At 40.2% G+C, this 21120-nt stretch overlaps 7 protein-coding genes across 7 annotated transcripts; 4 read left to right on the plus strand and 3 right to left on the minus strand. All coding sequences in view use genetic code 12, as the record gives it.

Moving 5' to 3' along the window:
• Positions 1–1495: 1495 nt before the first annotated feature.
• RJT20DRAFT_5239 (uncharacterized protein) lies at positions 1496–2266 on the plus strand (the record flags this gene model as incomplete). Its single annotated transcript, XM_064920505.1, has 1 exon — positions 1496–2266. The coding sequence occupies one exon, from the start codon at positions 1496–1498 to the stop codon at positions 2264–2266; it is 771 nt and encodes a 256-aa protein (XP_064777729.1).
• A 2784-nt stretch (positions 2267–5050) lies between these two features.
• On the plus strand, positions 5051–9166 carry FUN31 (serine/threonine protein kinase; the record flags this gene model as incomplete). Its single annotated transcript, XM_064918700.1, has 5 exons — positions 5051–5342; positions 5403–5435; positions 5613–6691; positions 6908–7795; positions 7910–9166. The coding sequence occupies 5 exons, from the start codon at positions 5051–5053 to the stop codon at positions 9164–9166; spliced, it is 3549 nt and encodes a 1182-aa protein (XP_064777730.1).
• Positions 9167–9744: 578 nt separating this feature from the next.
• RJT20DRAFT_125028 (DNA replication regulator SLD3-domain-containing protein) lies at positions 9745–12609 on the plus strand. Its single transcript, XM_064916380.1, has one exon. The coding sequence runs from the start codon at positions 9771–9773 to the stop codon at positions 12537–12539; it is 2769 nt and encodes a 922-aa protein (XP_064777731.1). The 5' UTR covers positions 9745–9770; the 3' UTR covers positions 12540–12609.
• On the minus strand, positions 12610–14178 carry TAF60 (Taf60p). The gene has a single exon (XM_064916381.1). It carries the CDS (start codon positions 14146–14148, stop codon positions 12658–12660), a length of 1491 nt encoding a protein of 496 aa, XP_064777732.1. The 5' UTR covers positions 14149–14178; the 3' UTR covers positions 12610–12657.
• Positions 14179–14954: 776 nt separating this feature from the next.
• RJT20DRAFT_125033 (uncharacterized protein) lies at positions 14955–16355 on the minus strand. Its single transcript, XM_064916382.1, has one exon. The coding sequence runs from the start codon at positions 16193–16195 to the stop codon at positions 15368–15370; it is 828 nt and encodes a 275-aa protein (XP_064777733.1). The 5' UTR covers positions 16196–16355; the 3' UTR covers positions 14955–15367.
• Positions 16356–16377: 22 nt separating this feature from the next.
• Positions 16378–17284, minus strand: RJT20DRAFT_21698 (uncharacterized protein). The gene has a single exon (XM_064919283.1). The coding sequence runs from the start codon at positions 16872–16874 to the stop codon at positions 16503–16505; it is 372 nt and encodes a 123-aa protein (XP_064777734.1). The 5' UTR covers positions 16875–17284; the 3' UTR covers positions 16378–16502.
• Positions 17285–18716: 1432 nt separating this feature from the next.
• Positions 18717–20954, plus strand: RJT20DRAFT_21701 (uncharacterized protein). The gene has a single exon (XM_064919284.1). It carries the CDS (start codon positions 18943–18945, stop codon positions 20617–20619), a length of 1677 nt encoding a protein of 558 aa, XP_064777735.1. The 5' UTR covers positions 18717–18942; the 3' UTR covers positions 20620–20954.
• Positions 20955–21120: the final 166 nt, after the last annotated feature.

Raw genomic sequence — 21120 nt, forward strand, 5'->3', positions numbered from 1 at the left:
ACATTCAACTATCTAATGTGAAGAAGAATACTTAGTACCATGAACCCATTTAATCATAACGACATAATCAATCAAAGCGACTTTCTATATTACCTGTGTATAATATAGCATCCATGCACAAATAATCAAGCCTACACTTGCCAACTACTTAGAACAAGCTTTTCCATTATACCCTGTTCTTCGAATCTACAACACTTTGGAATGCTATCTTTGCCACCAGGTACACATTCTGTCCCCAAACAAGCCAAAACAAGACCCAATCCAGACTTCAGGCGGACTAAAGCTATATGTTCTGGCTTAAGTCTTCTAAAGCGACTTTGGATGCGAAATATCTCCAGATAAGGAAATTTCGGGATGTCGGATGTTGCCCAGTACCATCAATGGCAAATCGCCCTAGCCTCGATAGGGGCCAACTACCAGCAGGATATGGGCAACTACTAGTTTGACTTGAAGATAGTAGATATCATTGGCTGGTTATGACTTTTGGGTAGTTGTTACTCCATCACATATTGGGCTCATCATTACGGACTAGCTATAAGCTGCGTTCAGGCACCAGCAGTTCTCCAAGAACTTTCTCGGCAGCATAAACTACTTCACACAAAGAAATTATGTTCGGTTAATACTCCATGCATAAGGTCTTTCTTAGTTTAATCCGGTTCACACGAGGGCTATTATATCGATGGAATAAAAATATAGGACTTATAGAAAGACCGCATATTCGGATAAAACTAGTCCCTCGAAATCAAATTAATAAAAATAATAGAATTAATATAACTACTTATAGGACCAACATAAAACAACAACGACAGCCAATAACAAATATAACAAATACAACAAATACAACAAAAACAAAAAAAACAACAATATTACCACCACTCAATACTGAGGCACTCCTCCCACCAGCCACCTCCACTCCACTAATTCCACTAATTTCAGCTCAACTACAAATCTTCCGTCCCCCCACACCAACACACCTCGTTTTTTGCCCAAAACGTCCCATCCCATACCAATTCCGTTTCATTGGTCTGTCTTTCTTGACTGCCACCACCACCCATGTTCATCCCATCAGAGATCTGCCCCTATCCGGCTCCTGCAGCCGGCCTCCCTGGGTCTCCGAGCCGGGTAACCGCCGAAATCTAATTTTTCGGATGACGCGTAATCAAAACACAGTAAATATATAAATAGAACGGTATTACCAGTAATAGACAACCCGATAAGTGATAACAACGGCGATAGTACATAATTCCATAGAATATAGTGTATACTGTAGGATTATATAGACATAGGAATCTTGGTGCTGACGTCAGAACAATTGTTTTCGTGCTATATTTCCATAGAGAACGACCCATCGAATACCCATTGTATTTACTATTGACTGTTTGGCAGCAAACAGAGAATTAATTGAGTGTTAAGCGGTTACCTGTCGTAATCTGTCCGTTCCTGTTGACTACTGTCGTCAAAAAAAAAAAACAGATTCCAAACAAACACTGCAAAAATGCCTGATACCCTGGTTCCAACACCTCCGATCTCCCCAACGGATGACAAACTCACTCCGCAAGATGCATCAATAGATGCTAGTCAGGCATCGCCACTGTTATCATCGATATCGTCGATGAACAGCGATAGTTCCACACACAAGCTCATAGACAGCTTAAGCGAACCCAAGACACAAGAGAAGGAAATTGCAACTTCCGATACTATCACAGAAAAATCAAACGAAAACACAGACACAGAGACCGAAGCAGCCGCAAAAGTAAACACTGCTGCACCAACTCTGTCGCCATCACTTCCACTTCCAAAGAGTAACGCCATTAAGCCCGTCAGATTCACCGTGAGGAAAATATCTCGTGACGAACCTTCGGCAACGGTGGCTACGCCGAAATCACCTATCACCCAAGACCCACGTTCACATAACTCGTCATCTAACTATACTACAAAGACTAAGATAGTGAAAGCAGTGCCCGTCGAAGAAGACCAAGGAGCCAGAGACATCGCCAAGTTAAACAAGGCACAGCGCAAATTCGATCAATACGAAAATAGAGTGGTGAAAATCCAGAAAGAAATCGATTTTTTGTCCAACTTATTACCCCCATATAATGTCGAAGTCGATTATGCAACAAGGACGAAAATCACCAAGGCCATAGAAAAGTTGAAGACCAAGCAAGATGAGATAGAAAAGAAGAAATATGGCTTGGGAATAACCATAAGCAGGTTATGGAGAGGCCATGAGGACACAGATATCTGGGTCAGAACGTTTAGTAATTAGGAAGGGATGGTAAGGATCTGTAATATATATGTAGATATTTCGATATTTATTTTAATGCATTATTAAATGATAAATGTTAATAAGTCCAGAATAAATATGACAATGTATTAATAATTTTACCCCAGATCGATGAGAAGAGATGAGTTGGGCGATAGCTCAGATCTGAGAGAAGGAATTATTACGGTTAGATCTCGCTAGAGAATGTTGGCAAATAATAAATTAGACGAAGGAGGCTCCAATAGACGAGGTCTTGTAGACCGTTAGAAGAACATTTCGTGTCAATAACGGGCAAATTCCAGGAGTGCCAAGGGGCCATCTTGTCGTAGTGTCGTCGTTAATAATTATACTTGCAATAATTAGGGAAGAGATGCGAGATAAGGAGCCAAGGAGACAAGGGCTAGTTGCGAAATACAAGCGATATAAATATGTATTACCAGAGTAACGTATTGGATCCTTAGTAAAATACCTTTAGGAGGGTTCATTTGCCACTGCGGTTAGATGGATACTTACTACGTCGTTCAAGTGGCATCTAGATTGAATAAAACCCCTGACAAATATATATGTGAACAAAGTATATATATGTATCCTCACACAATTATTGCGAGAAGATAAAATAATGAGATTTTGCGGCCTGATACAAGTTCAATGGATATGGACCGATAACTCCATGTGCTATGCAAAATAAGGATCCTATCATTTTGATAAAGAAAACTATCGCTCTTCTTCTTCATATAAAGACGTCTATTCGAGACAAATATCACGTAATATGAAGTACCTTTTCCATAAATGGTGTTTCTTTGTTTCTTTTCCTCAACCATTTAATTACATACATGCAACCAATTGCTGTAATTTAATTTAATGAATGACAGAGTCAGCGGAGATTACATACATGCATACACAACTACGATTGCTTCATGAGAATAGTCTGTATAAGAGCATGGCAAAGGGGGTTGAGAAATGTAACATTGGGTAATAGAAGATGCAGTCACCCTTCTAGAATGTATAAAAGAATACTCCTTATCCCTTACTATCGAACCACATTAGAAATAGATAGTACTCTCTTGTTATTATTCTTTTTCTTCCTCCTCCACCTCCTTCTAAACATACTCCCATCAAAGAACACCTCACCACTAACTCTCCACCTAAAAAAAAGGACTGATAATGAAGCCATTATTCGCTCACTAAAACCACAGGAAGCGAGTGGCTAAACTTTCTCACTAAAATCTCTATCTATTGCCCAAAAGGAAACCCTTTTCCAGTATTAAGTACCCTCGTGACGGCACAGGAGATTGCATTCACTTTGACAGTGCGCCCACCATCAGTAGCCAGCATCGTTTTTTACGCCGAAAATGGGAGTTTTTTTCTCCACCAAATGGAACTACCATCGCCGGAATCACCAGCATGCAAAAAGATCGTCGTTGCAGTACCATACGACGTCATTGAACAATAGAATTCAACAGCACATTCACCTCCACCAATTCCCCACCAAATCGTCCGGAAATGTCATGAAAAATCCCCAATTCCTGCTGCAACCGTATTGACCTCCTAAGACATAGCTAGCTAAACCTAAAACTACATAATATCGTAATAGCATAATTACCCTCTCTACGTATAATTCTCTATTCTTCCTACGATGTCTCACTAGTTCACTTCTCAGTTCAAAAATTCTCAGTTCACTTCTCACCTGCTTCTCCTCCGTCAATCTTCTTTATCGTATCCCTCACTCTCACATTCACCCTCACCCTCGCTCTCACCCACCCTCTCTGCCTCTGCCTCTTCTCCCCCATTACATCATCGCTGTTGCACCGCCGCACCGCCGCACCATCTTCATCTCACCACCATCTCCACCGCCATCCACCACCAATAACTCCCTTGTCTCCCCGTATCCCTGTACACTCCCCTACTTTACCGCAATAGAATTCGGTTTCTTCTTTTTTCTGTCACCAGAACCGATTTTTACGGTGTCACAGTCCGAATCACACACTGTTGTTGTTCTGGCGGCTAGCACAGATTGCCATCACAATCGTCCTATTTCATCGGAGGAAAGCACCAACGATCCCACAAGTCTCTCGTCCCGTAGTCACCGTTCACCAAATTACAAACCATCATCAAAATCCCGTGGAATCCCACTATCGCACCACCATCATCACTCTCTCTGCCATTTACAGCCAGCACAACAGCACCATTCACCTCACGAATAAGCCACCAAAAACGGCTATTAACTGGCTCAAACTGCTTTAAACTACTCATACAAGTGGCCTTTGATCGCAGGTATCTTCTCCAGTGATTAGAAAATCCACAGCACATCGGAATACCACGAACCCTCGATACATAATGGTTAAAACGGCTGAAAACTACCCTACTCCGGGGTCACCGGCCCCGAAGCCGCTGTTCTTTCTCTACGAAGATGACGGCGACATAGAGATGGAAGATACAGCATCAAAACCATATAATAACAATCATATCATTCACAATAATGCCAATCTAGGCAAAGGAAGTGGGGTATCAGCCAATTCGGTAACCTTCTCAATATCATCTCATGCCCCTTCTGCATTACCTGGCCATTTAACAGGACGACCACCGTTAAACCAATCTGTTTCTAAATCTGCAATTCCTATAACAAATCAACTCAGGAATTCAAGACGACCACCCGTTAACACGAATAACCCCAATGCCCCTGTCGATATAACAGGAACTTTACATACAAACACAACAATACCAACTTCACCAGCATTATTTTCATCTACAGCTTCCAATTCGTCAAGAGCATCCGACTTCAAAGACATGGAAGATATCCTTACATTCCCTATAGAGTCATCGCATGCTTATTCGTATGCCCATCTTTCACCTAATTCACTAGCATTGCGGTTAAATGTTCTAAAGAGATCACTTGAAATCCTAAAGGACCGCCCGGACTTAATCAAGCTGCACTTCTTAGGAGGCGGAACCCTTGGCGATGGCAATAGAATGGTTAGCGGGAACCGTAATGACTCAAGAAATGCATCCACGAGCTATCCCTCAAGGATATCAGGAGAGAGAAGTCCTAACATGGAGAATACTCCGATATATTCTCTCAGTAATTTGTCAAATCTGAGTGTAAATAATGCGGCCAAATTTAACCTTCTTCACCCACCAGCACTAGGACACAATATATATGCTCATGGGCATAGTAATAATAGCGGAGAAAACATCCACAATAGTACAAGCGTCAAGACCGCAAACAGCAAAAATAGTACAAACAGCATTACCAGTGTAATCAGCACTAATAGCTATGAATCTGGTCAAAATAGCCAACAAATTTATAAGCTTAACAATATTAACAACAATAACAGCATTATCACTACAGGTGCACCAGAGAACAGTATGAATAATAATTACAAGTTGGAAACCAATGCGTCTTCAGCAGCACTATCTGCGTTCTTCAGACCGCCTATGAAACGTTCAGATAGTATGCCTATAACCAGAGAAATCTTGGAAGATGACGACGACGCACTTTCTCCTTCCAAAGCAGGTATGACAGGAGTTACCCGGGTAGTATCAAGTTCAGCAGCGTTTTCCAATGACAACATCCTTAGAGATGATTTGAAGGATATCATAACATTGCTTGAAAATGATTTGGATTCACTTGTCCAAAGTAATTCAGAGATAGCGTCCACGCTTCACGACTTGTCACTTCTGACTAACTATAAAGGAAACGACATCTTAAATGAAAACCATCACATCAGATATGAGTTTGTGAAGAACAAGCTTTTATATGCATTAGCCACCCCTTTTGTTGAGAATTCAGCGATGACTTCTTCTTTGCTTCAAAGCGATGGAACTGGCTCATTAGCTACCAATACGGTGAGGCCATCTACAACAGCATTGAATCTTTTGAACAGTAACTACACCACTCCCAGCTCTTTTAACAGCACGAATCCATCTAGCTATGGAGCTCCAATGAGTTCTTCTTTTTCGAGCAACAATAGTAATCGTCCATTTCACGCAATGCCTTCTACAAAACATGCTTTACCGCAGTCGGTTTTTACTGTCGAGGTCGACAATCCGTGGTCTGTAAAAGCCGCCAATGATCTTGCCTGTCTTATGTTTGGAGTACTGAAGAACATGATTCGAGCATTAACTTTGATGGATCTTATTGCACCCCAGTTCAGAGATTTAGTCATGGGACGGTTGAATAATTATATTTCCAGTAATCTTGATCTTCTGATGAGACTGAATAGACGAAATGCAAAAGGTAAGAAGAACAATGATATCCTATTTGCAGGTGAAATTGTCGCAATAGCTCGCCCTGGTGATCAGAACTACGCTTGGACTTCGATGTGGGCTAAACGTAAAGGAGATTTGATTATTTGCATGTTCGACCAGATCCCATGTGATGCCTTTGACGTTGTTATTCTGAAGAAGAAAGAAGATGCCACTACTTCTGTCTCCGCAACTCCAGGACGTGCGTCTAAAATAGTTCCAGATGACGCGAATGATTCTCCTATGACTCCTATTGATAAGGAGCATGACTCTGCAATGAAAGATGAAAAAGAGACTGACCCAAAGGAAGTTGGCCCTGAAAAGGAAGATACATTATATACTCCTATCACTCCCACAACTCCCAACTCTACTTCCTACAAAATTGACTCTATCAATGAGATTGCTGGTAAGCTTATTGACCGCTTCGATACACTGATTTTTGAGCGTTTAAGCGACATCTCGGAATCTCTTGATTATGAGTTAAGACATGGAATCTCTTCTCAATCGGATTCGTTGTCGTCGTCGTATACCGCAGATACGAGTCCAATGCAAGTTGACTATGACGATGACGACATTGATCCATCTTACTTTGACTCACAGGATGTCTCTGACAGTGCATTCATAAACAGAACTCGGTACTATACACTTCAGTTCAAGGAAAACGAAAATATTCCCTGCGCAATCACTTCAAACCCTCTTGAAATTAACCTGGACAAATATGAGATCAAATTAAAGGTTCACTCTATGCCATATATAGCTGGTATCTTTGTCATTAGTACCGACAACTACCATATACTATCTTGCAACAACGCAATCGCAAAGAATATGTTTGGGCGTTCATCAGAGGCTCTTAATGGTCAGTCTATTGATAAGATTATCCCTAACTTCACCAGGATTTTGCATACTGGGCTAACAGAAAATTGTGATGCGATAAAGTTGACGCCAGGACTTGTACTTCCAGAGCACTTTTTTAGAAAATACGAAGCTGTTTTGAAACATCAAGACTCTCCCCATCAGGACGCAGAGGAATTCTTTTTTAACTCTAGGGGAATAGAGGGTTTGCATAGAGATGGCAAGACCATCTACATTGATGTCCAAGTGAGAGCTTCGACATATGACGCTTTAGTTGTATGGGTGACATATTCCCGTTCAGCAACAAAACGGAATATTTCTAAAGAATTGGATCGCTTGAGCAGTAGCACTTCTTCACTTTCTTTATCATCTGGTGATAGGTCTGCCGTTTCATTGACCTCCATGTCTGATACCAAACAAAGAACGAAGCTGCAAGTGAAGTTACTGGCATTTGACGCAAAGCAACAGATAGATATTCCTGTCAAGAGCACGAGGCACCAGAGAGTAGGTACGGTGCGGAACAACTCAAACGTCAACTTACCTTCTCAGCTCAAATTACTTGCCGAGAAAGAGTCAGAATTTTTAGAATTCACACCCAATAGATCGGACATAGCCCGCCAAAACAGTACCAGAAAGCCCAAGAATGGATCTTTCGGTATTCCCGTAAGGTATATGAACAATTCACTTGATAAAGTAAGGTCGGAAGAGAGACTCAACCTGTCCCTCGGACTAACCCCAAGAACTCTGGATTCAAGAGCTGTATCTGACGGCAGTACCTTTACTGCAAGCAGTCGTATTCCTCCTTCTGAAGGATCTCAAGACACACAAGCTACCTCAGTTTCGGGGGTAGATCCTCTTACTGAGGATGGCATTCATATGGAGGTTGGTGATAAGACTTATAGAACATTCTCAGAGGAAGAAATATTAGCAATTGAGCAAAGTATGCTTGAGGAGAAAATGTTAAATTCGAAAAACTGGCCGAAGGAAGTCGGAAGCAAGAGAAGATCGAAGAAATTCTCTGAATTCAAGGTTTTAAAGGATATGGGAGAGGGAGCCTATGGTAAAGTCGTTTTGGCGCAGCATATTGAAGACGAAGCCTATAAAATTATCGTGAAATGCATTGATAAGGAACGTATTTTGGTCGACACTTGGGTCAGAGACCGAAAATTAGGCACCATTCCATCCGAGATCCAAATTATGGCTTTCCTTAATTCGGAGCCTCATCCCAATATTATGAGAATTGTTGATTTCTTTGAAGACCAAAAGTATTACTACCTTGAGACTCCTATCTTTGGAGACCCCCCTGCTATTGATCTTTTCGACTATATCGAAGTGAAAAAGGATTTGACTGAACTAGAATGTCAGTTTATTTTCAAACAAGTAGTTTCTTCCATTTATCATCTTCACAAGCACGGAATTGTGCACAGGGATATTAAAGACGAGAATGTCATTGTCGATGAGAACGGTGTGATTAAGCTAATTGACTTCGGTAGTGCAGGTTACACCAGGCTGGGACCTTTTGACGTCTTTGTGGGTACCATCGATTACGCTTCTCCTGAGGTACTCCGTGGTGAGAAGTACGAAGGGAAACCACAAGATATTTGGGCTTTGGGTATATTATTGTATACTATGTTGTACAAAGAGAATCCATTTTACAATGTTGATGAGATTATGGAAGGAGACTTGAGGGTTCCATATGTGATTAGCGAGTCCTCCTTAAAGCTCATCAACAAGATTCTTGTGAGAGAAGTATCGCAGAGACCAACTATAACGGATATTGTTGAGGATGAATGGTTACAAATATAATGGGAACATAAGAAGAACCCAATGACGAGCTTTTATTTATATATTAGTCTATAAAAAGTCCAACATTTCCCTATACCTTTGTGAGATCAATGGAGAGCATTAGCAATATGTATTACATTTATTAAACTGATATTGAATACACATATCTGTATCATTTTTAGAAGTTCCATTTCGTGCTGGCAAACTTTAAGAGAGTAATAATCCGGGCATCGGGACGCGTTTATACTGGGTGAAATCCGGGCCCTATATATATATCATATAATATTATGGCGGAGATCAAATGGAGAACGTTAGCTCTTTCACTTACTGGAAAAATAAATGAACACGGGAAAGCCAATGGTATAGAAGAATAGCCATATATATCACATTCGTAGATTAGTTCATTCACTAGCTTTTACCTTTCGTTTCCCTCTTTCCTCCTTCTGGAGGGCATTCGCTCTTCCTCACATGTATGTGTACTTCCGACTATTATCAACCGGAAATTGGAAGACAACTCCTCGGAACTCTCGTCCCCAATATGGAAATCCAGTTTTCTACATAGTTAATATTTCATTATTCTATATTAAATCAAAAGTATACTTTAACATTGTCTTGATACGAAAGGATGTCTGTAGAGGACAAGGTAGCTACCAAGATAATAGATCTTGCTACTTTGGACCTTCCCTTTACCTTCGACGTCCAGCAATCTCAAGATTCATACCCTTTGGTTATTACGCTATTGCAAACGTTAAATGCTATTTCATATAATGCATTAAAACTACCATTCTTTGCTAATTCCATTCTAGAAAAAGAATTGCAAGGTGATGAAGAAGCTACTGGCGAGTTGAGCAAAGTAGTCCTCAAGTTAAGCACTGAAATTCATTCTATCTTACTACCTTTTATATCGGTCTATTTCTTCGTAAAGATTCAGAAAAGAGCCACTGATAAAGACCACCAATTGGGGATAATATTTAATATGAAAGATAATTATTATGGCATAATACCTCTTCCACAAGGTTTGGGATATAAAGACTTAAATATCAATTATGGCGGCGCAATACCGACGAAGATAGATACCATACAAGACTTGTTAGAGAGTTCTCGTGTGGAAGCGAATGATAATGGTGATAATAGACTAGAAAATGTTATAGAAATTGAGGATATGATGGCTGACTTTAGTATGGAGCCACCCTCAATATCGGAAGAAAGGACCCAGGAGATAATACCGACGGTGCTGTCGAAAATTCTAAACTCGCCTTCAAATTTGGAGAACCCAGCGGACTTCCTTCGATCAAGATATTATTCTACTTTATATTCGCTAAATACTCCATTGAACTACTTTCCGAAGACAGCATTAACGCGATTCAGAAACTTATGTGGGAACGACAACGGAATAGTGATTTCAATATTGGAGAAACTATTCTTGCCCATAGACCAAATGGATATACGACATCAAGGCAGATTTGGTCTTTTAAAGATGGTACACAGTAATAATGACAACCCCATAATAACGGACATACATGAAATCAAAAGTCAGAAGGAGTTCTTGGATAAGCACAGAAGTTTAGTAAATGCAATACTAGCTGCTGAGAATAATTCAAAAACTCCAGCGAAGCTAAATGGAGAAATTTCAGAAGTGCAATCAGCCAGGAATTCTGTTGATGAAGTCAACGAGAGCAAATTACAGAGGTTGATAATTGACTTGAAAATGAGAGAATCTCAATTACAAACTATCATCATTTTTGAGATGCTCCTTGCATGGGAGATAGATGAAACTGACTTTTTGGCCAAAAATGCTAAGAAGCAAAAGAAGGAAGAAGATAAGAGAAGCAAGGAAGCAAAGTCCTCTCTTGTTCGTAAAAAGAAATCAAAGGCAAAAAAGAAAATCATACCAACTTTCTTGGGCATGGGTGTTAACGTATCAGATGTACAAATCGAGGACAAACATGAGGCAGTGGTTCTTGATCAATTCACATTGTATAAAACCCTTAATTCTATAGTGGACAGAATGGGATTATGGGATATGTTGCTTGGAAGAGCTCAAAATCAGCAAAATGATAGTTCTATATCATTTCTTGCTTATGTTCTAGTTCCATATTTCAACAAGAAATTGCCAGAGATAGTAAAGTATGTTGTGGATAATGTGAAGGGCCTGAATCTTAAAATCGTGAAGAACAAAGCGGAAAAGAAGTTGACAAGTAGAGATCAATCACCTATGGAAGAAGAGATATCAACTCATTCCGAAAATATAGTCAAAGATTCCCAAGAACAATCAGGAACAAAGAGGAAATCTAAATATAACAAAGTGGTATTAACGCGTAGAGTACCTAAATTAGACAAAGCATCAACTTCCGGGTTATCAGAAGAGTATGATCTCATGCCAGCCTTTTCGTTGAAGAGGTCATCTTCCAATCTTTCTTCTAAGAATTTCAAAAAAAGACTAGTAGATATGTCTGTGAGCAATGGTCAAAAGTCCTCAGAAACGGTTCCAACTGGAAATGGATCCCTTGCTAAGAGGCTGAAAAGCCTCTCCGATAAATCTAACATTCATGAGGGACCTTCGTTTATATTTAGCAACAGTAAGAAGATCAAGGGTAAGAACTTATCTCTGTCTCGGCTGCAGTCACAAACTCAAGTTTTGGCTACTCCGATGAAGAGCAAATCTATATCTGTGGTACCTGGAACACGGATAGACTCTGCTACCTTGTCGAAGGACGAGAACTTGGCTTCTGCGGTAGTCAATTCACTAAGTGCTGGATCAAGTCGAGCTGTATCACAAGTCGAGTCTACGCCTCATAATTCCGTAAGAGTGATAGATATGAGTGAAGTAATAAAGACACCAGAGGATAAATTTGTGCGTCCCACTTCGAAGGATATTACTATTCCAGCCAGTAGTCTGAGGAAACAGAAATCTATATCTAACAGGCTATTTAGTGCTTCTTTGACTGTCGATCATTTAAACCCTATAACATCTAGCCCGGTCTCCAAATCTCCCCCTATGACATCTACTATCCAAACATCGATATCGTCACCCTATACTGAAGTACAAAGGACTCCAGCACATAAAGACAATTTTTCCGTTCCTGGAAATAATGCTAGTTCCAAGTCTCATAGAAGGGCCAAGCCGGGTGAGCCAATATCTGCTCACGACTCTCCCTTTTATAACACAGGATGGGATGGCTCTCCGATGCAAATGGAAAGAATTGAAAGACTGCAAAGAGAAAATAAAGAGTCAGTAATTGAACTGTCACCCGAGGTTAGGAATTTGGTCTTTTCAAATAACGATCCAATTAGGGAAGAAGGAGTCTATTCAGAAGATTCGGATGATGGCTTTCTCTCACCTAAAGCCACCGCGACAATACGGACTTATGCCAAGCAGAAGAAGACTTTCTGATGATGGCCGACAGAGAAGGTCAATCGCACATACACCTTCCTAAGATCAGATAAAGATACATTAATAATATACACGTATTTAATACATCTACCGTAGTAGTACTCATAAATCTATTGAACTACACCACGAGCTCTCCAAAGAAGAGGCCCCTGACAATGTCCTTAGCATCATCCTGGTCTAAGACGATCTCAGCAAGAGTATCACCAATAGAGTCATTCAATTTTGTTTTTATTTCCTCCGAAAATCCTTCGCCGTCAACTTCCATTTGATTCTCATCTTGCGGCACTGTAATCTTAAGTTTTCTTAAAATGTCTAAGGTGGTAGACAATAGAATATCCTTTTCATAGTCTGATTTATCGCTGTTTTCTACTACCAGGCTGCACCATACTTTCAAATTACCCACAAGGACTAATTTCACGACTTCACTTCCCATATTTTTCAAACCTAAGAGTGCACCGTAGTGGGTTCCTACTGGTTTGGAAGAATCCAATAATGCACGCAATAAAGTTCTTGTGACTCTGGGCCTGAGAGTAGAATACGATGAACCGTATACCTTGATTATATGCTCTAAAAGAATTGCTGCAAACTCTCTAACTGCCAACTGCGATCTTAATATGTCTTGGGATTCTTTTGAGGTTGTGTCTTTAATTATTGGTCCTATTCTTTTGGCCAACAATAATGTTAAAATGCAGGGCATAAGGGCATGAACATATGGGTCCAAGAAGATGGTTTTGTTGTCTACAAGAGCCGAAATTACCTCAAGCATGGTCGAAAGGATTTCGATGTTTCTGAGTTGGTTAGTGATCTGCTCTGCAACAAACTGAATGAAGTAAGGTACCAACTGGTGCAAACCAGGATCATTCTTCAACGAAGTCAAAGCCGCATCCTTCAAATTCTCCTTTTCTGGATCTGTTGAAATAAGTACTTCGACCACCTTGTCGAAGTACAATTTGAGTTCTTTGGAGAGGACATGTTTGACTAATGGTTTAACTTCAGATTCCTTTTCTGTTGGTTTCTTATCCTTTGTAGCCACAGAAGATCCTTGAGCAGAATCTTTATTATCACCACTTTGGCCCAAGTTAAGTATGTCGTTTCCTAGCATTGACAGAGTGGCTCCTCTAATGATTGGAGGCAAGCTCTTGATTTCTGCTGGAAGTGGATTTTGAGGCACCATTGGCTGGACACCTTCTATAGCTAACCAATGGGCTGTGAAAGTGGTTTGTCTGGGTACTTTAGGGAGTTCTTGGTTGATCAACTTCTCGAATTCGATTTCGTTGTCGTCTATGTAATAAAGTGTTTGACCACCAGCTCCCACAAGAGCTTCTTTGAACACTAATGGCTGGGAGTTATCATAGCCGTAGAGCGGTTCTATATTAAGCACTTTGAGCGCATTATTCACGTCTGTAGTCATCAAGAGCTTCCTTTTAGAATGTCTCATGAATTTGATCGCCGTTTCGAGAATCTCGTGGATTCTGTATTCGACGTCCATTGCTAGATTCTTAGCTGCTTCTTCAGGGAGGTTAATCCCAAGAGATTCTGCGGCATCTTTTACGGTATCGTGGGGGGACCACAACGAGTGCGATAGTGGAACCTTTGAGCTGGAATCCATCGCTTTTTCTAACTGATTTATCACTGGTTTATAGAAACAACTGTTGTCTGTAAATACTTGAGCGGTTAGTTATTTTAATGGCTGTAAGAATCGTGAATTTGGTGGTAGGACTGTGTGTAGGATTTAATTGAGAGAGAGAGTGAGTGAAGTGTATATAATGCGGTATGGGTGTGTTTGTAGTCTCATAATTAAGGAGTCATGGAGCCAATTGACAGTAGCTTCTTTCCATACTGTTCACCATGTTCTGATCTATATTATCTCTCATTAGCTGGTGGACTTTCTCAAACCCAATAAGTCAAATAATAGGAATATACGTCTACCTTAAAAAGAATTAAAAAAAGAGCGAGTGACTGTTAAGTAGATGTTAGATGTTACACGTTAGACATTAGACATTAGAGGTGTGCTTGAGTAGTAGATGTTGTAGTGATGGAGTGAAGATTTTAGTGTAGAGGTGAGATTGTGGACGACAAGGGTAATGGAAGTTGAAGCGGATTGCTCAGTAGTAACTCCGCCGGCATTTGGGAGTCAAGAACTCTGAGAAAGGTGGAAAACGGTAAATGGGTATATACTGGTATGTATGGTATAACGCAGTGCTTTAACTTGTAGTGCTGATCGATGCAGGCAAATATCAACTTGAATAGTGAAGAGGATAGACAAAGGGTTAACTAATACTTTAAAGAATCTTGTTATATGAGCGCCCGAAGAGATTCTGTATATGTTCAGGTCTAGAATGCATTCTTCATAAAAGTAGTTCGTTATTGTGTGACAGCTCATTCTACAGTTCCTTCTACAGGTTCTCATTATAATCCTACTATAATAAGGAAGTATCAATTGCATTTAATAGCTAAGCGAAAATAGATAAGCGAATTATAAACAGATAATGCATGAACTGAACAATAGCGATATCAGTTTCAGATCTACGTATTAACCTCTCTGAACTCTCTTTCAGTGCATTTTCCATACTGACATTTGACTCATGATTGCCCAGTCAACTGGATAGCTATGATCCAGTTCATTCAGAGTCAGTGGTTGTGTTTAATGGTAGCACAGTTCTGTCTTGTGACTTATTAACTTTTTAATTACTAAACAGCACTTACTCTAATTCTAAATATTCCATTACTGGAGTTATTAGGCTATGCTACTTCGCCATCTTAGCGTCGTTAGTTGTTCTTCATTTTTGTCTATCTGCTTTGTGTGACCTTACCCCATGAAATTCATATCATGTTCCAAGTGGGGGCCGCCTGGATCCTAATTCTGCGTCTTTAAGCTGTAAGACCAATTCGTGATTCAATTCGAGTAAAGAAGCATTCTCTCTTACAATCTGCTCGTGTCTCTTCTTCTGTTTGACCAACTCTTTCTTTAATACTTCCAATTGCTTCTCAAGCAGTTCAGCCCTGTGAACCTCAAGTGACTTTTTCTTGCTGAACACTTCGTCGTCAGCATCTTCTTCTTCTCCTTTTTCTCCGTTTGTACGTTGACCATCAACATCTTCTATTGCGATGTACTGTCCTTCGGTGACATTAAAACTTCTCCGTTTCCGCCTCTTGTCAGAAAATGCCTTTCTCTGTTGCTCTTCGTACTTCTCCCTACTGATTTTGGCAAGTGTTTCTGCCCCAAGGCCCCTTAAACGATATAACTCAAAGAGTAGGAAATTGGCTTTCAGATCAAATTTTCGCTTCAATGTCTCGTCGTCTACTTGGTATGGTGGTTGGCCAGGTTGACTTGCCCAGAATGGTAAATTTGAAATGAACTTTTGATAGAGGTCATTGTAAATCTCCTTGACGAATAGTCCGTTGAGAGTCGGCAATTCTTCGAGATGCTTCTCTTTATCGGATTCCTCCATTGTCCTTATGAACTGTTGATTATTCAAGTTGATTGCCACTATTTCCCAAGTGTCATCTTCTGCTTCTGTTGTGAGTTGGTGGTGTGGAAGGTATGTGAGCACCAGCTCCAATAAAGGCACTTCTAGCAGAGATATGAGCTTCTGTCTCTCCTCTGCAAAGAAGGAGCCCGAACGACTGGTGTACTTGGCCTTAACTTTCGACATACTTGGGAGAAGAGAGTGTTCAATTAGTGATTTAGAGTATTAGGATGGCAACTCTTTTTAAAACAATACTGTACATGTGTCATATACAAGATATGCAACAGGTCGAAAACTTGAGAGGCGTGCATGATATGCTTACAGGAAGTTGTTAGTTTAACTGTTACGAATAGTATTGTTAGTATCTGATATATTGTTTTATATCGGTAATATATTTCGACGTCATTCACTTCGCCTATCTTGATTATATGCTGTCTCCTATAAATGTGGAATACCGTGTCTGGTGGTAAACTTATAACAATGTCTGTCATTACTATACAAGACCCTTCTCGCTCTTAGAAAGCTGCGACATCGTTTTCAATTTATCTTTGCTTTCTTTGAGCTTTTCTTGATTCTTCTGGTACCTTTCTTCTGCTGCTCTTTTGGCGGCTTCTCTGGAAGACAAGTTTCTTTTATCGTCTGTTGTGTTTTCCCCCTCGGAACCTCCTAGGACATTCCCATTGGACTGCGGTTTCTCTGAATGAGCATTCTTGGTGGTTTTAGTTGTTGAAGTATTCTGCTTTACCTCTGCTGTTTCGTTTTTTGTGCCCAATCGCTGTGTAGTGGTATCGAGTTTTGATCTGCCTGTGATGTTCCCAAGCGGCACATATCCTTTCTCTTTAGGTTTTGAGGCACAAGAACCCATTCTCGTCCGAAAGCCTAATTAATTATGGCAATTAGTGTATCAAGACTCCTTAACTTGCAACTATTGGCCTTACAGAAGCTTGTCTAAGGTCTCTCTCTATTTACTCTTCACAAGACTGACATGGACAAAGAGGCAGTGAGGTTTGTGTAGCATCATTCTATAGAGTGATACGCTGTGTGCAGGTGATTCGGCCCAGAAGCCAGTAAGAGATAGGCAAATAGGGGCAGCATAATGCAATATAAGAACATTTAGAAGGTTACTTGAGGTTGGATTCATATCTTTTGGATATACGGAATTCTCGTATAAGGATTAGAATAGCTAATTGTACTTTTCGTTCGTTAGGCTATTTATTTTCATAGGTATCACCAGATTCAATTAAAAGCATTAAGATTACATTATGCGGGGGTGGTTCATTTTCTAGTTAATATATGCTGGTTTTTAGCAATATTTTCACGGACTTGGCAAGTCTTTAAACTGAGGAAGGGAGTCAAACACGCCGAAACTGCGCTTAAGACCCGCTTACGGAGCAGAATTCGTATTCCTACACTGACATTTCTCGTATCGTGGGGACTCCCATTGTAAAATGTTGTAACATGGTGCTAACGGGGCTTTAATTTCGAACTTACACATGCTTTGAAAGATACATAACAGAACCTTCGTAAGACCAGACTGTAAGTGCAGTGTGCATTTTATCTGAGCTTTGACACTCCTATCTTCGCCTTATCTTTCGCAATTCAACTTTTACGGCAATTGGTAACGATATCTTGACACTGAAGCTTCATTGTGGCCTGAACATGAAAGACACAGGACAACCTGCTAACTACATGCTACATATGCGAGTATTAAGTGGGTGCAGCATATTTTTAGCGCTCGTTTTTAGTCTTCGGAACTCCCCAATGGCTAGCGAGCTCTGTTTTAAATAGTAATTTGTAAGATCGAGTTCAATAATTCGAGGTAAAATTTTATTGAATGCCCTCTTTAGTATGTGATCTGAATAATATTTCAAGCTGTGTGAAGACTCATGGTTCATTCTCGAGGCACCGGACCGGTATTGTCTCAAGCTTTGCCTAACGATAAGCCAGAAAGCATGGGGTTTCAAACCATTCCACTGGGCTCATGGAACCTAGTATCATCTGTTTTTTACGAAACATGTAACCTGGCACTCTGATACCTCAACTTCATTGTTCTTCTACTCTGTTGTGAGTTCTCTGCAGTTTTGTTGGAAATAGTTGGCTTGGAAATCTCTCCACTTGATCTCCACAGCTTGTCTAAGGAAGACCTCACAATGGCAATAATATCAAGAATAAGTTTGCCAAGGTTCGCATTGAACCATTTCTAAGGGCACGATATATATTTTAGGGGAGGAAAGAAGACAGTACCCCTAAATTGTGAGGCCAGATGATCTTTGGTGTCTTTAAGCGCTTTTTTCCAACTTTGCATACTCTTAAATCTAACACATTGAAGGATCTTTCAGTAAACAGACCCTGTTCTACACCATACCCATGGCCAAATTTAGATAACTGGACCATCCAATAACCCTTGGCTAAACGTTTTTTACCTTATTTAAGCTTGATGGTCACCAAACTTTAAAAGTCTTTATTAAGTGTGGGTAATCCGCATAACTGGTTGATCCTATTTGCTTTAATTGTCTCTACTACGTCTATGATTCGATAAATTTTGTATAAATGTTCTCAAATGTTGAAGAAATCGGTAAAGTATAATTAATGTAGTGTCTTCTAGCTGCACGCAGCTAACCGCATCAACGCGCGTCAACATATCACACTATATGACTTCAAACAGTTCAATTATATCAGGGTCTCACTTTGCTTGGCGTGGGTAGTATTTTCGCAGAAGTTATCCTTTTCGGTGCGGCCTGAAAAATATTATTCATTTCTCGAGTTATTTTTCAACTTAAGCTTCCATCAATGCAAAGATGCATTTGCCAGGATAAAGATATATATGACGTGGCTTTTGCTCAACCAGGCATTGAAGATTGCGAGTATGGAAGATATTGTTGATTACTCCTCTTTCACATCAGAAACAAACGAATAATTGAACAACAGAAAGTATGGCGAAACCAAAAGCCAAAGTGAAAAAACTGCAGCATAGTTACTATGATAACGAAGAAAATGGCACGATTAGATCGTGGCTTATTAAATTCGGAGTACCACTATTGTTCTGTTTGGGAGCTTATGCCTTCTTCGGAGGATATCTTTACTCATCGAAGAAACCAGCTCCAAAGTTATCATTTGGAATTCGGAATTCTCCTATCAGCCTGCTTCTAGATGATGTCGACTTCAACCCATTGGAAGTGCCATATTATTCTGTTTTTGGGAAGGAGATTGATACAGATACATCAAAATGTGACGAAATCCGTGAATATGATAACAGCTCCATTTCAGTATCGTACCCTATGAATCTTAACCACGAAGGCACATTGAAGGATGTTCGAGACATTGCTAAGAAACTCTTGGAAGAAGGCACTTATCCAGTCGTTAGCGAGTGTTTCTTGGACGAGGAGTACGAAACGGAGGAGTATATCCTTAAGAATAGATGGTTCCAATTCTCTGGATCGGCAGTATGGATGGATGCAGAAGAGGTCTACTTCTATGTAAGCAGAGTCGTGTACGCAAGGAAAGGAGACCGAGTAAATCCAAGTATCCTGGTACTATACGCCCAAGTATTTGATAGGGACTGGAAAGAAATAAAGGACTACAAGTTTGCGAGTGCTGATATGGTTTTCCCTACCATTCTTCCTATTGAGATAGACATCCATATGGTAAACAGGATGCAAGCTGGACCTGAGGATCCTCGTGTAGTTCTCAGAAAGTTTTATAATGAAAAGAAGAAAAAGATGGAAGCAGAACCCTACATTATATTCAACGAGTCTTTGGTCAAAACCAACTGGAGAAGAGCTATGTTCTCGTATCGTCCATTTTCAACACCAAATCTCACAACAGAGTTGGCGATAGAGGGAAAAATCAGGAGACTACAAGAGAAGAATTGGTCTCCATTTTTTGAATATAATGATTATCAGCATATCTATTTCCTCTATAACTTTGAACCACTTAGGATTCTCAAATGTAATATGGATTCAGGGTTGTGCAATAAGACTTTTGGTCCGGATTACATGTCGCTTGATGTTCTTAACCAAGTGGGGAATCTCAGAGGAGGCACAAGTCTAGTACGTATTCCACAGCACTTGCTACCAGAAGGAATGAAGACGCGGAAGTACTGGTTGGGTTTTGGCCGTTCAAGGAGTGAAAATTTTAGACGGCACTTGTACAGACCTCATGCTTACGTGCTTTCCAAGGACGTTGGCGCTGAAAATAAGTATAGTATTGACTACATCTCATCCTTCATTGACTTTAATTTCGAACCTGCAACTTGGTTTGGTGTTATTAGACACGATGAGACAATGAGCGTTCTTATTCCTAATTCTATTGCCTACTGGGACTTTGCCCTGGTAACACAAGAAGACGGGAGTACAGTACAAGAAGATATCATGGGTATTACTATTTCAGAATCTGATAGGACAAACAAAATAGTCTATATGAAAGGTTGGCTCAAGCATATTCTTCAAGTGCTAAACAAAAAGGATGTCAATCTCGGTACTCATTATGCCATTCTGTCCAAGATCTTGGCAGATGAGAGTCACTTCTTGTGCAAATGTTCAACTTCATTGGTTGACGAATATTGTGACAGATATAAAGATGTTGGTGGGCTCCGCTTCTATGACATCTAAGATGCTTCTGGCAGATCTTTATCTTAGAAGAGGATACCATAAACTAATGAACCACTAGATTGATAATTGCCGGGTGCAATGTTAGTTCTATTCTTTTGTTGCCTTGTTCTATGTATCCTCAATTGCCCTGTTGCACAGTGGGCCTGAGGATAACGTGGGCTCTGTAATTTCAAAAGAACGGTTACACAAATAAATTAGTTTTTAGACGTTATTAGCTAACTCTCTCTCATACGAATATATTAAAAGATCAAATAATGACTGCAAATTCGTCCGTTCTTAAACTATAATGGTTCGTTTCAAGATTAGCTCTCGATCCATCTCGCGTCAAAACTAAGTACGTCATCTTGTTACAGAGGTGAGAATCCTGGGGCACTGCCCAGCATTCTTTGTGGTTTCGCTTTGGGAAAGCAACTTACGCGGTAGTAGCACTCTCCACTCGTTCACTGATGCATTCAAAAGTGGTCTAACTGCAGTTTTCATTCTACTTGTCTGGCAAGACGT

Source organism: Scheffersomyces xylosifermentans (genome assembly GCF_036884685.1).
Source record: "Scheffersomyces xylosifermentans strain CBS 12540 chromosome Unknown RJT20scaffold_1, whole genome shotgun sequence".
NCBI classification, from domain to species: domain Eukaryota; kingdom Fungi; phylum Ascomycota; class Pichiomycetes; order Serinales; family Debaryomycetaceae; genus Scheffersomyces; species Scheffersomyces xylosifermentans.